Genomic DNA, 10,084 nt, shown 5'->3' on the forward strand with positions numbered 1-10,084 from the left:
TGACTCTGGCCACGCCTCTCAATTCATGCTGCTGCCAGACTGCCGACCCATGCCCGTCCTTTAAATCGCTGTTAGATAGCTGAAGAGAGTGTAAAAAAGGGATGATGGGAACTCAGAAGAGGCTTACTCCCTGCCAACAGTTCTGCCCACAACTCAGAGTTGAATTTCTGATAAAAAGCTGCTGCTCTGGAGAAACAAACACAGGTTTTTGATTTTGGCCAAAAATGGCATAAGCATAAGTAAAATTCCACTATTCCACTTTTACAATAGATCAACAACTAAACTTTGACATGGATTCAAGGAGCGCAGCACAGGAGGCGTTTGTGTAAAATTGGGTCAGAAATCTGGATTTAGCTTCCACCATTATGGAAGCAAGAAGACAAAGTTTGGAGTGAGGGGCCTGGTCTGCTCCAACCACTGAACTGATGCCAGTGTGGTCTCCATCATCTGCTGGACCTGAACCTCCTAAAAGTCTGGCTCTCTGAAGTTTTAAAATCTGACTTTTGAGAATTGAAAACATGTTATAAACTGCTGCAGTTTTTGTTTGTGTCATTGAAGTTGGGATCTTGAGCAAAGTTTTCCTGTCCACAAGAGGAGTAGAGGTATTCTTCCTGCACCACCTCTGCCTCGGAAAGTTGCCGGGAAACGTAGGGTGGAGGGGTGGGGTCAGGAAGTGTCCAGGAGCTTATTAAATTTCCGCAGCCGGAGCTCGTTGTGTGAGAAACCCGGCTTCAATCAGTCAGAAGTCTACTGGTGGAAGAGGCAGCAGTAGAGCAACGCACTTCTCCGCCCTCCAGCCTGTCAGGTGAGTGAACCGTGCTGCCTTCAGGTGCATCCTGGATTCTGCACCTTCAATTTGGGTATTTTATGATATTTACCACAAGCTTAAAGAAAGTGAATTTTTTTGAAAAAACAGATTAGATGTTTCTGATTGAGTGTTTTGACACTATTCTAAAAATTATTTGGTATTTAATATAACATCCTACATTTTAGAGATTTCCAAAAAACAAAAAATTGTGTCTTTTTTTGTAGAGATGTGTAAAACAAGTGATGTTGACAAGTAAAAGTTCTATACAAAAAGTTTAATATAATTTTTTTTCACTATAATTTAAATTGTAAATTATATTTTGATAATTTCATTCTTCATCAAATTAAATTTTCCACATCACCATTCTCAGGTTTTAACCCCTTGAGACCTTTTGATGTGTCAAACCACTTTCACTCCAAATTTATTTTAATCTAACATTTACATGAAATTAAAAACAAGTGATTTTTTTTCATAGCTTTTCTCATTGGCGTCAAAGTTAATAAGGTCAGTGATCTGAGATCCAGGTGCTGCTTCTGTTCTTTGTGGAAGCTTTAGTGACCATCAGAGAACTCTGAAGGGTAGTTTTGTTTGAGTCTGTTCCTCTTTTAGGGGCTCTTCTTGTTTTCCTTCCTTAGAAATCCTGATATCTCTTCTCGTTATTTGACTCTCGCGCCCATTGAAGGGTAGAAGCTTCAACATTTCTAACATTTCACTAAGAATGAGTAACAAGGCTTCTCAAATTTAATTCCTGCCCCTTTCTGCCCTTACTTCAAATGAAAAACATGTCATCACCATTTCCAGTCCAAACTTGATCAAGTGATTCATGCTTTTATCACCATCACTTCAACGCCCGCTTCGTATCCACGACCCAGAACACATCACAGCTTTATCATCCCTGGCTCCATAAAGACCAGCTGCTCCCGGTGGTTCAAGAAGCCACATACAGTAAATGAGGGTGATTTTTCTAATAGATCAGATCAAAGCGGCACCTTTAAAACCCCACATTTATTGAATCCCAAAGAGCATGTTGGGTGATTTTAAGTGGCCTGAACTTTGGTTGACATAAACAGAAAATTCCAGATTGTATTTGATCATCAGAGGGCACTCAAGTGTGCTATAACTAAAGAAATCCACTCTAATTACAATTATAATTTTTGTGTTTTTAATATTTTTTTTGCCATCTTTCTGATGATGGAGAAAATATTTTAAGAACATTAAGTGGAAAATTGAATTTCTAAGTATTTGTTTATTCAAACTGTTATGTATCAGGAGCAATGTCGTTTGAAAAAACCTGTGGATGTAACGTAGAAGCAACAATCGGCAAGCAATAAGCTCCCTGCTCCGCTCCATTCTGATGCATCCAGCTGCAGACGAACAGATCCATGAACGTCTTTGTTTCCCTCGTCTGAGCTGGCATCTGGCTCAAAACTGCAACTCTAATATTGTTCACCATTTTTTGTTGCATTGGTAATGTTAGGTGGTGGAGGCTGTAAGCTAGCAGAAGAGAGTGTAAAAAAGAATGATGGGAAATGAGGAAAGGCTCACCTCGCACAAACAACTAAGAGATGAAATTCTGATGAACTCCTGCCGCTCTGCAGAAACTATGGTTAAAAAACAACATTTTTAAAAAAAATTAAAAATGTTGGCTAACAGCAGCTTAATAATAATTAAAACACATTAGAAATGATTTTATGATAGATCAAAAAGTGATCGGATAATATGTACTTTTAACAAATAAAAGATCAAACTTTTTACTAAGGTTTTGCTTTGCAAATCTGTTCATTCTGGAGGTAACGTTGAGCAAATAAGGCTTCTACAGGGATGTAAAAACCTGCATAGTTCATCATCTTTGTACACCTCACCCATCAATTTATACATTTAAATAATTAAATTAAATAAATGCTAATGAACAAATTCTTACTTTTAAAAATTGCTATTTTTTTTTCTCCTCTTTGCCTCACCAGTCTTCCACTGCTGGGTTTTGTTATTTTAGTTTGGGGTTGGACCTTGGTAGTCTTAGTATGCGGACTTTGTTTATTTGTTTTCTTTCGGTAGTTTTGGTTAGGCAGCCATTATCAGGGAGCTGCTGACTCCGACGGTCGACATGGCTGGGTCAGCAGTCTCCATGACTAATTTTATGTTTGGCCGAGGAGCCACCAGAGATTAAAGAGCCGGATGTAGATCTGGAGCCACAGGTTGCAGACCCCTGTCCTATAGCAACATCTATAAAGTTGTGCTGAGGTAATTTAAAGGTTTCACAGACTGTACAAACCCATACCTGAGCTCAGATGCCAATCTCTTCTCCTCCTACAGAGATTGGAGGTGGGCCTTCCAAGCCGCCATCATGCCGCTCAATCAGCTTCTGCTCTCCATCTACATCCTCACCTTCCTGATTGGAGTTCCCACCAACATCCTGGCCTTCTGCACCTTCTGTTGCAAGCTACGCCGCAAGCCGACACCCATAGACGTGCTCCTCCTGAACCTCACCATCTCCGACCTCCTTTTCCTGGCCTTCCTGCCCTTCAAAATGAAGGAGGCGTACGACGGCATGGTGTGGCTGCTGCCGTTCTCGCTGTGCCCCCTGACCGGCTTCCTGTTCTACGTGACCATCTACAACAGCACTCTGCTGCTGACGGCTGTCAGCGTGGAGCGCTACCTGGGCATGGCCTTTCCCTTCCAGTACGCGGTGTGCCGCCGGCCTCGCTACGCCGTGTGGGCCTGCATCATGTTCTGGGCAGTGTCTCTGTCCAACCTCAGCTTTGTCTACATCTTACCTTACTCCCAGTGGAGCGAGGGCAACCACGGCTACAGCCACAACGTCAGCAGCCCAACTGCCCCGCCACCCACCTGCTACATGGAGTTCACCCCAGAGGAGCTCAACATCGTCATGCCCGTCCGATTGGAGCTCTTCCTCATGCTCTTCTGCATCCCCTTCCTCATCACCTGCTTCTGCTACATCAACTTCATCCTCATCCTGTCCCGCCTCCCCAACATCAGCCGGAGGCGGAGGCTGCGCTGCATCGGCTTGGCTCTCGGCACGCTGGTCGTCTTCACCGTCTGCTTCGGGCCATACAACGCCTCCCACGTGGTCGGCTTCGTCCGCCAGGAGAGTGAGGAGTGGAGGAGCATCGCCCTGCTCTCCAGCACCCTCAACGCCTGCCTGGACCCCTTAATCTTCTACCTGTCCTCGTCGGTGGTCAGGTCCACGCTGAACCGCCTCTTCAGAAGCGTGGCGGAGAAGCTGCACATCCTGCGCTGTGGAGCAGCGCCTCCCAACCCTGAACCCAAACTCCCAAAGACCGAGAAGTACAAGGAAGAAGCCCCACCATGAAAGCTCAAGCCAGTCTGTCTTGTAAATAATTGATGCTGACTTTTCAATGTTGAAGCAGCAGATGTTCTAAGCTTATCTGCTGGAGCAGTGTCAAAGACCATAGATCCACATGATGTTCAGGCTTTGTTTAAATCCAGGATTTTTACAGTTTCAGCTTTAAAGATGAAGTCAGAAGAAATGATGAGCGATGGAATAAAAAGTTGTCTTCTGTTTTTACAACCACAGACTATGTAAAATGATCGATAACGGTCCCCTTTTTTAGAATTTACATTTTCATATGGCTCCAACAACCTCTTAAACACTTAAACAGGTGTTAAATGTTTCCAAACAACTTCAGGATTAAAGAAGATCATTACGTTTGCAGCCCTGCAGATGGCAGATGAAGGTGAATCAGCTTTTGATCTGTTACCCATGGTCTTTCAATAATGATTAGGTTGTTTTTATCCAAAATGATTTGATCAGTTTTGAGCCAGATGAGTTCCTTAGACAAGCACAACGAAGATGTACATGGATCTAGTCATCTAAAGTGAAGCAGGGCAGGAAGCTTGTGGCCCGCCGATTGTAGCTTCTTTATAAATGTAATTTTGAGCTTAATTGTATTATATATGTCCTCCATCTTGAGAAAAATACCACAAGAACATGTTAAAAGCACATTTTTATTGGAGTAGGACTTTAAAAACGAATGAAAATGTGTTCAGGAAAGCACATGGAGGAGAAGAAGACATTCCTGCAAGTTCATACTATGGTCCAAGGAGCTTCAACAAACTTCTATACCTTTGTATCAATGTGCTTTGTTGGAGGGATGTTTCTGTAGAACTTGCTCAGCTTGTAATATTGAAATGTCCATAAACACTTGCAGGTGATGATAGGCATCATCAGAACCTGTCATACACCTATAGACTACCTGATCTCTGTGGAGACTCATAAAACCTTCCAGCTGAAAGACGGCTTTCTTTATTGTCCATAATAAACGTTTGCTTGCCAAAGTGAAAAAAAAACATGATAAAATGTGTTTAAAGTAGCCTATAAGTTGCAGGTGTCTTTGTTTTTCCTGGAACATCCAGTAAGAGTTGCGACACACAGGAAATCTTCTCTGGGGAAAATCCTGGAGGCTAATCTCGGAGACAATCTGTTTAATAAAGGATAAGTGTTTTATAGAAGTAAGCTTTGAACCAATTAAAAAGAGGATGTTGGACCAGCTGCTACATAGTTTAAGTACACAACACGGTGATGAAGCGTGGTTGGAGAGTGTGTATCTTTCTGATGTGGAAAGACTTCAAACAGATGCTAATAATCTCCGCTGCCACCTCCCATCGGTGATTATGAAAACCTGCGTGTTCAGCATCACTGTGTGTTCTCTTCACCCGGTGAGCACAAATACACCCCAGACTCACGTGTTCTCGGGGGGCTTTCATTCATCTGGTCTGTTTTCATACAAGGCACTCTCAGGAGAAAACCAAAGATGTGACCCTTGTGCTATCCTAGGCATGTTTACATTAAAAGTGGGTCATCTGGACCACATAAGACAGCGAGTTGAACATTTTTTAAATTTGTTTTTATCTTTACTGGTGTGCCTGGCAGACAATAAATCCCCCTTTGTCATGGGAGGGATCACACATCAATATAGGTGGGGTCATCTGGACCCTATAAGATAGTACAAGGATTAAGTGGATCAAACCACCAAAAAAAGTTCCTGATGGTCCCAAACTGGATGTGATCTAGACCAGGGGTGTCAACCCCAATCGCACAAGGGAACAAAATCAAGATAAACATTTATTGAACACTCTAAAACTACATTTTTAAAACAGTAACTTTTGAAGATAATTATGAACCAGATATATGCTGTAAGCTGAATTTGGCAGCTAAAGATGCTAGTGGTGATAGCTGAAGATGCTGAAATTGATAGCTAAAAATAGCTAGCTAAAATATTAGCTAAACTAATAAAAAAAAAAGAAAACTTTAGTTCGCCAAAACAGCTAACATGTAGCTGAAAAAATAGTTAAATTTCAAATGTCCTTAAAAAAAAACAGAAATAGCCATAATTAACCAAAACAGTTAGCAGGAAAATATTAGCCTAAATCCAAAACAGCCTAAAGAACTTAAAAAGAAAAGCCTAAATTCGCCAAAACAGCTAGCATGTACCTGAAATATTGGATAAACTCCAAAATAAGCATAAGAAAAATATTAGTTAATGCCAAAATAGTCCATAAAGCTCGTAGAATGCTATTTTTTTTATTTAAAACTGTAACTTTTGAACATATTTACAAATAATAAAAAAGGCAGGAATATTATTCCATAATAAATCAACTTAAACCTAAAATAACTTTCAACATTTTACTCTCCATAAAAATATATTTTGTCAAAATAATACAAGTTAGAAAAGATACCATTGAACCTTTAATAACAATAAAATAAAATGATCTGGAGGGCCGGATCCGGCCCCCGGGCCTCGACTTTGACACGTGGTCTAAGCAGCCATTGGCTTGGAGTCTGGTGATACCCAGCTATAACAGGAGGACTATAAAGGGCAGAGTAGTGCTAAAGGAAAAGGGCCATTCCAGACACTTTTCCTTACAGTTGATCTCGATGCAGATAATGCTAAATATGAAAAAACCTTTGCTAGTTACATTATTCTATCAAAAAGTTACTAATTTCTGCAGTTGTCATAAGATGATCTGTTGTACCTAAATATTCTAAGATGGTTCTGTGCTTCTTTGAGGTTTGAAACTAAACGTTTTCGTTTGTTCTCACATGGTTTTCATTCTAGCCTGAAGGGGGCGCAGGGGAAAGCTGCACACCGACAAACACTAAGAGTGAAGCAGACATTTATAAGAATTTCATTTATTTCAAAGTTTAAATATGACAAGTAAAGAGACACATGATGGTGGAAGCAGGATGAGGAAAGTCACGATCAGACAAAAAAAAAACAACAACACAAAACTCAAACACATTTGTTTTGGAGAGCACTGCAGTCGCTCCTTCGATACCAAAGAAAATAAGGAACACGTGAACTGGGCAGAGTGAGGTGTCGCCCCCTGCTGGCTGAAATTACAGTAAAGGAGGCTTCCCTTGCATGGAAAGGGGTTTGCTTAAAACATTTTTGATTCAAAGTTGTTCTTCCGATGATGTCCTATAAAACTGATTCTTAAATGCATGTTAAAAAGGTGTGGTTAGTGTAAGGAGGCGGGGCTTAGTCAGAAGCAGCTTTAACTGGCCGCAGGTTTTACACTTAAATTGAAAGATTAAAAACGTAAGCTAGGGTGGAGCTCCAACACCCCCCCACCACCACCAACATAAAGTGTTAACTGTTTTTGATCACGTGCACATGCGTACGTGCACAATAAGAGACTTGTTAAGCTATTTTCAGCAGCACGATTAAAAGGCAGTCTGTAACGGTCAAACTGGTCGCCGCCCCTCCTCCGAGAGCAGAGACTGGTGCTCCTGCAGGTCCTGAAGGAAGGCCGTGATTGTAAACCTGCTGCAGCATCATGTTCATGCAAACATGGCAGCTTCTGCTTCACATAAAAACCTTTGTTTAAAAAAATACATAAGCAGCTGCGCGTGCGATTCAATAACATCTTTAGCTAAAAATATTTCTATGAAGGATCCTAAAAGTCGCTCTTCGTGGAGGAAAAGGCATCGGTGAGTAAAAGTGGGACCTCCAGGAGCCGCTCGGAAACTCCTGGAGGTCTTAAAGGACGTTTGATGAGGCATCATTTCAGAGCCCATAAAAAACAGGCTGAAGGAGGTGAAGACGACATGACACACCGCCCCCTGCTGGCCACCGAGGCGGCGCTCGATTCAGAGGATCGGGTCCTTCAGCAGAGAAGAAACATTGCTGCTGGATCCTTCACACATACGTTTTGAGGAGTAGGATTTTCAGACATTACATGGGGCAACACGAAACGGTTTCATAAAACAACACTAGGATCCAATAAAAATAAATTTCCTCAAACCAGGCACTTAGTTTGACACCTTCAGACGTCCTGACTGCTCCTCCCCTACGGACCTTCATCCTCTCTTATGTGGAGGAGTTCTGTCTGCTGCAGGAGTGCTGTCAGTGAAAACTTCATCTCTATTGCTGAAGATAAATGTTCGTTTAGGTTTCAAGGAGAAAATGCATAAATAGAAGGAATCGTTCGGTTGAACTGGAGCTTTCAAAGTGTCAAGGCGTGGTTCTGGAGGCAGCAAGGAACAGGGGCTTTCTCAGTTTAGAAAGTGGGAGGCGGCGTAAGGAAAGCTACACCTTGGAGCTGCTGGCTGTCACCTTGTTGACGGGGAGGGAGGGGGCGTTCAGGCGAAGTACATGGTCCTCAGAGTGTCGTGGTGGATCTGCACGGCTTTGGCCAGCGCCTGGGGGTCCCTGCCGTTGCTCTGCCCTGAGATGTGGCTGCCTTCAGCACTGTGGGGGCAGAGAGAACGTGCATGACATTGTGTCCCAGCGTACAGAGATTCCTTCAGTATAAGGACATCACCCCACCTGTCATGCTCCTTGTCTACAAGGTGGTAGCGAGCACGGAAGGCCACCAGGTGGGCGTAGTAGGCGGGAGCAGGGATGGATACGGAGCGTGTGCAGCGGACGTAGGTGTGGCACAGCTGGTAGGTGAGCAGCTGGAACTCGTCCGCTGTGAAGCAGTTGTCGTCCCACAGGATGTGGTAATGCGAAGGCCGGCTTGTGCCCTGAAGGCCGAGGGGGGGAGGGGTGGCGTTGCAGTTAAACAGTCAAAAGTCTCCGCCTCAAAAAGCAGGACTCTGCAGAGCAGAGCTCACCTGGATTCCGGCGTGGCTGCACAGGTAAAAGTCGAACTCGTACGGGTGAGTGATGTCCGTGTCCACGGTGGTACCGGCGGGGATGTTCCCGCTCCGTCCGACCTGCCAGCAAACACAAAGATCGTCTCAGAGACAGTGCGGCATTTAGATCTTCGGGGATCTGCTCTCCTCCTTTGTTTTGGACTCTGAAGGAGGTTTTTGCATCAAACAGCTCAATGCGTGTTTCCATGCTCCTGCAGAGCAGAGTTCTAATTTTTTGTCAATATATCGATTATGGTGTTAAAAAGAAAAATGTGTTCGACATTTTTATTGTTTTTTTTGTGTGTGTTTGTTTTCTTAATTGTTCAAAATTGAAACAAATCCCCCTTAGTGGTGTAAAGGTAAAGATTAGAAGTCTGTTTAAATAAAAAACTTCTTTTAATGCACCACAATGTCTCAAATTTAAATGAAAATACCTCAAAAATAAGACTTTTACAGCAAATATTAGGTTAAAATGTTTGCGATAAATAAGATAAATGGAATTAATTCCAGGTCACAATTAATTAATCACACAAAAAATTAATCACATGACAGTTTGATATAATTTTATAATGCCAAATAAATAATATTAAATATATAATATTCTAGTATTCATCTATTTAATTCAGATTTTTCTCCTAAAATGTTGTTCGACTCAGAACCTATACTGAAAAATGGACAAAAATCATAAAAAATAAATTATTCACCATAAATGTGTTGAAAATAAAAAGGTTTCAGACAGAATTTCTAAAGCATAAGGCTCCGTCTCACCCGTTCGTTGCGGTCAGCACAGAACAGCCGTGTGTGATGGCGCTTCTGCACCACGATGAAGGTGATGCCCGGCTGGTACTCCTTCTCCAGACTGATGCACGCCTCCCGGATGGCCAGTAGCTCGTAGTACAGCACCTGAACGCACAAGCGCTCGCGGTCACTTTGAGCTGGTCACATGGACTTTTTCAGTGTTCCGTCAAACACGGTAAACCGTCATATTGTTGTGAGCTCAGGTTAAATTTACGGCAAGTTTTTATTCTGAAGAGGAAAATCTGATCCATTATACTTAACCCTTTGACACCTGAGGCTTAAACACAAAATCTCCTGTAACTTTTCAACCGGTGACATAATTAACATAATTCCAGTAGATTCTGAAGGAGAAAAAC

At 42.4% G+C, this 10,084-nt stretch overlaps 2 protein-coding genes across 3 annotated transcripts in view; one reads left to right on the forward strand and one right to left on the reverse strand.

Annotated features, from left to right (window-relative positions):
- The first annotated feature begins 667 nt into the window (after nucleotides 1-667).
- Nucleotides 668-5,082, forward strand: LOC112160994 (free fatty acid receptor 3). Its single transcript, XM_024295943.1, has 2 exons — nucleotides 668-805; nucleotides 3,122-5,082. The coding sequence occupies exon 2, from the start codon at nucleotides 3,153-3,155 to the stop codon at nucleotides 4,137-4,139; it is 987 nt and encodes a 328-aa protein (XP_024151711.1). The 5' UTR covers nucleotides 668-805; nucleotides 3,122-3,152; the 3' UTR covers nucleotides 4,140-5,082.
- A 1,936-nt stretch (nucleotides 5,083-7,018) lies between these two features.
- Nucleotides 7,019-10,084, reverse strand: part of LOC112160826 (protein argonaute-3) — a 13,690-nt gene continuing 10,624 nt past the window's right edge. For both annotated transcript variants that reach the window (XM_024295652.2, XM_024295660.2), the window contains exons 18-20: nucleotides 8,910-9,011; nucleotides 8,620-8,819; nucleotides 7,019-8,541 (exon numbers count right to left, since the gene is read on the reverse strand). In XM_024295652.2, coding sequence (XP_024151420.1) covers nucleotides 8,433-8,541; nucleotides 8,620-8,819; nucleotides 8,910-9,011 — 411 coding nt within the window. In that variant the 3' untranslated portion in view covers nucleotides 7,019-8,432. The remainder of the gene's footprint in view (nucleotides 8,542-8,619; nucleotides 8,820-8,909; nucleotides 9,012-10,084) is intronic.

This window comes from Oryzias melastigma, linkage group LG11, assembly GCF_002922805.2.
Source record: "Oryzias melastigma strain HK-1 linkage group LG11, ASM292280v2, whole genome shotgun sequence".
In the NCBI taxonomy this organism is placed as follows: domain Eukaryota; kingdom Metazoa; phylum Chordata; class Actinopteri; order Beloniformes; family Adrianichthyidae; genus Oryzias; species Oryzias melastigma.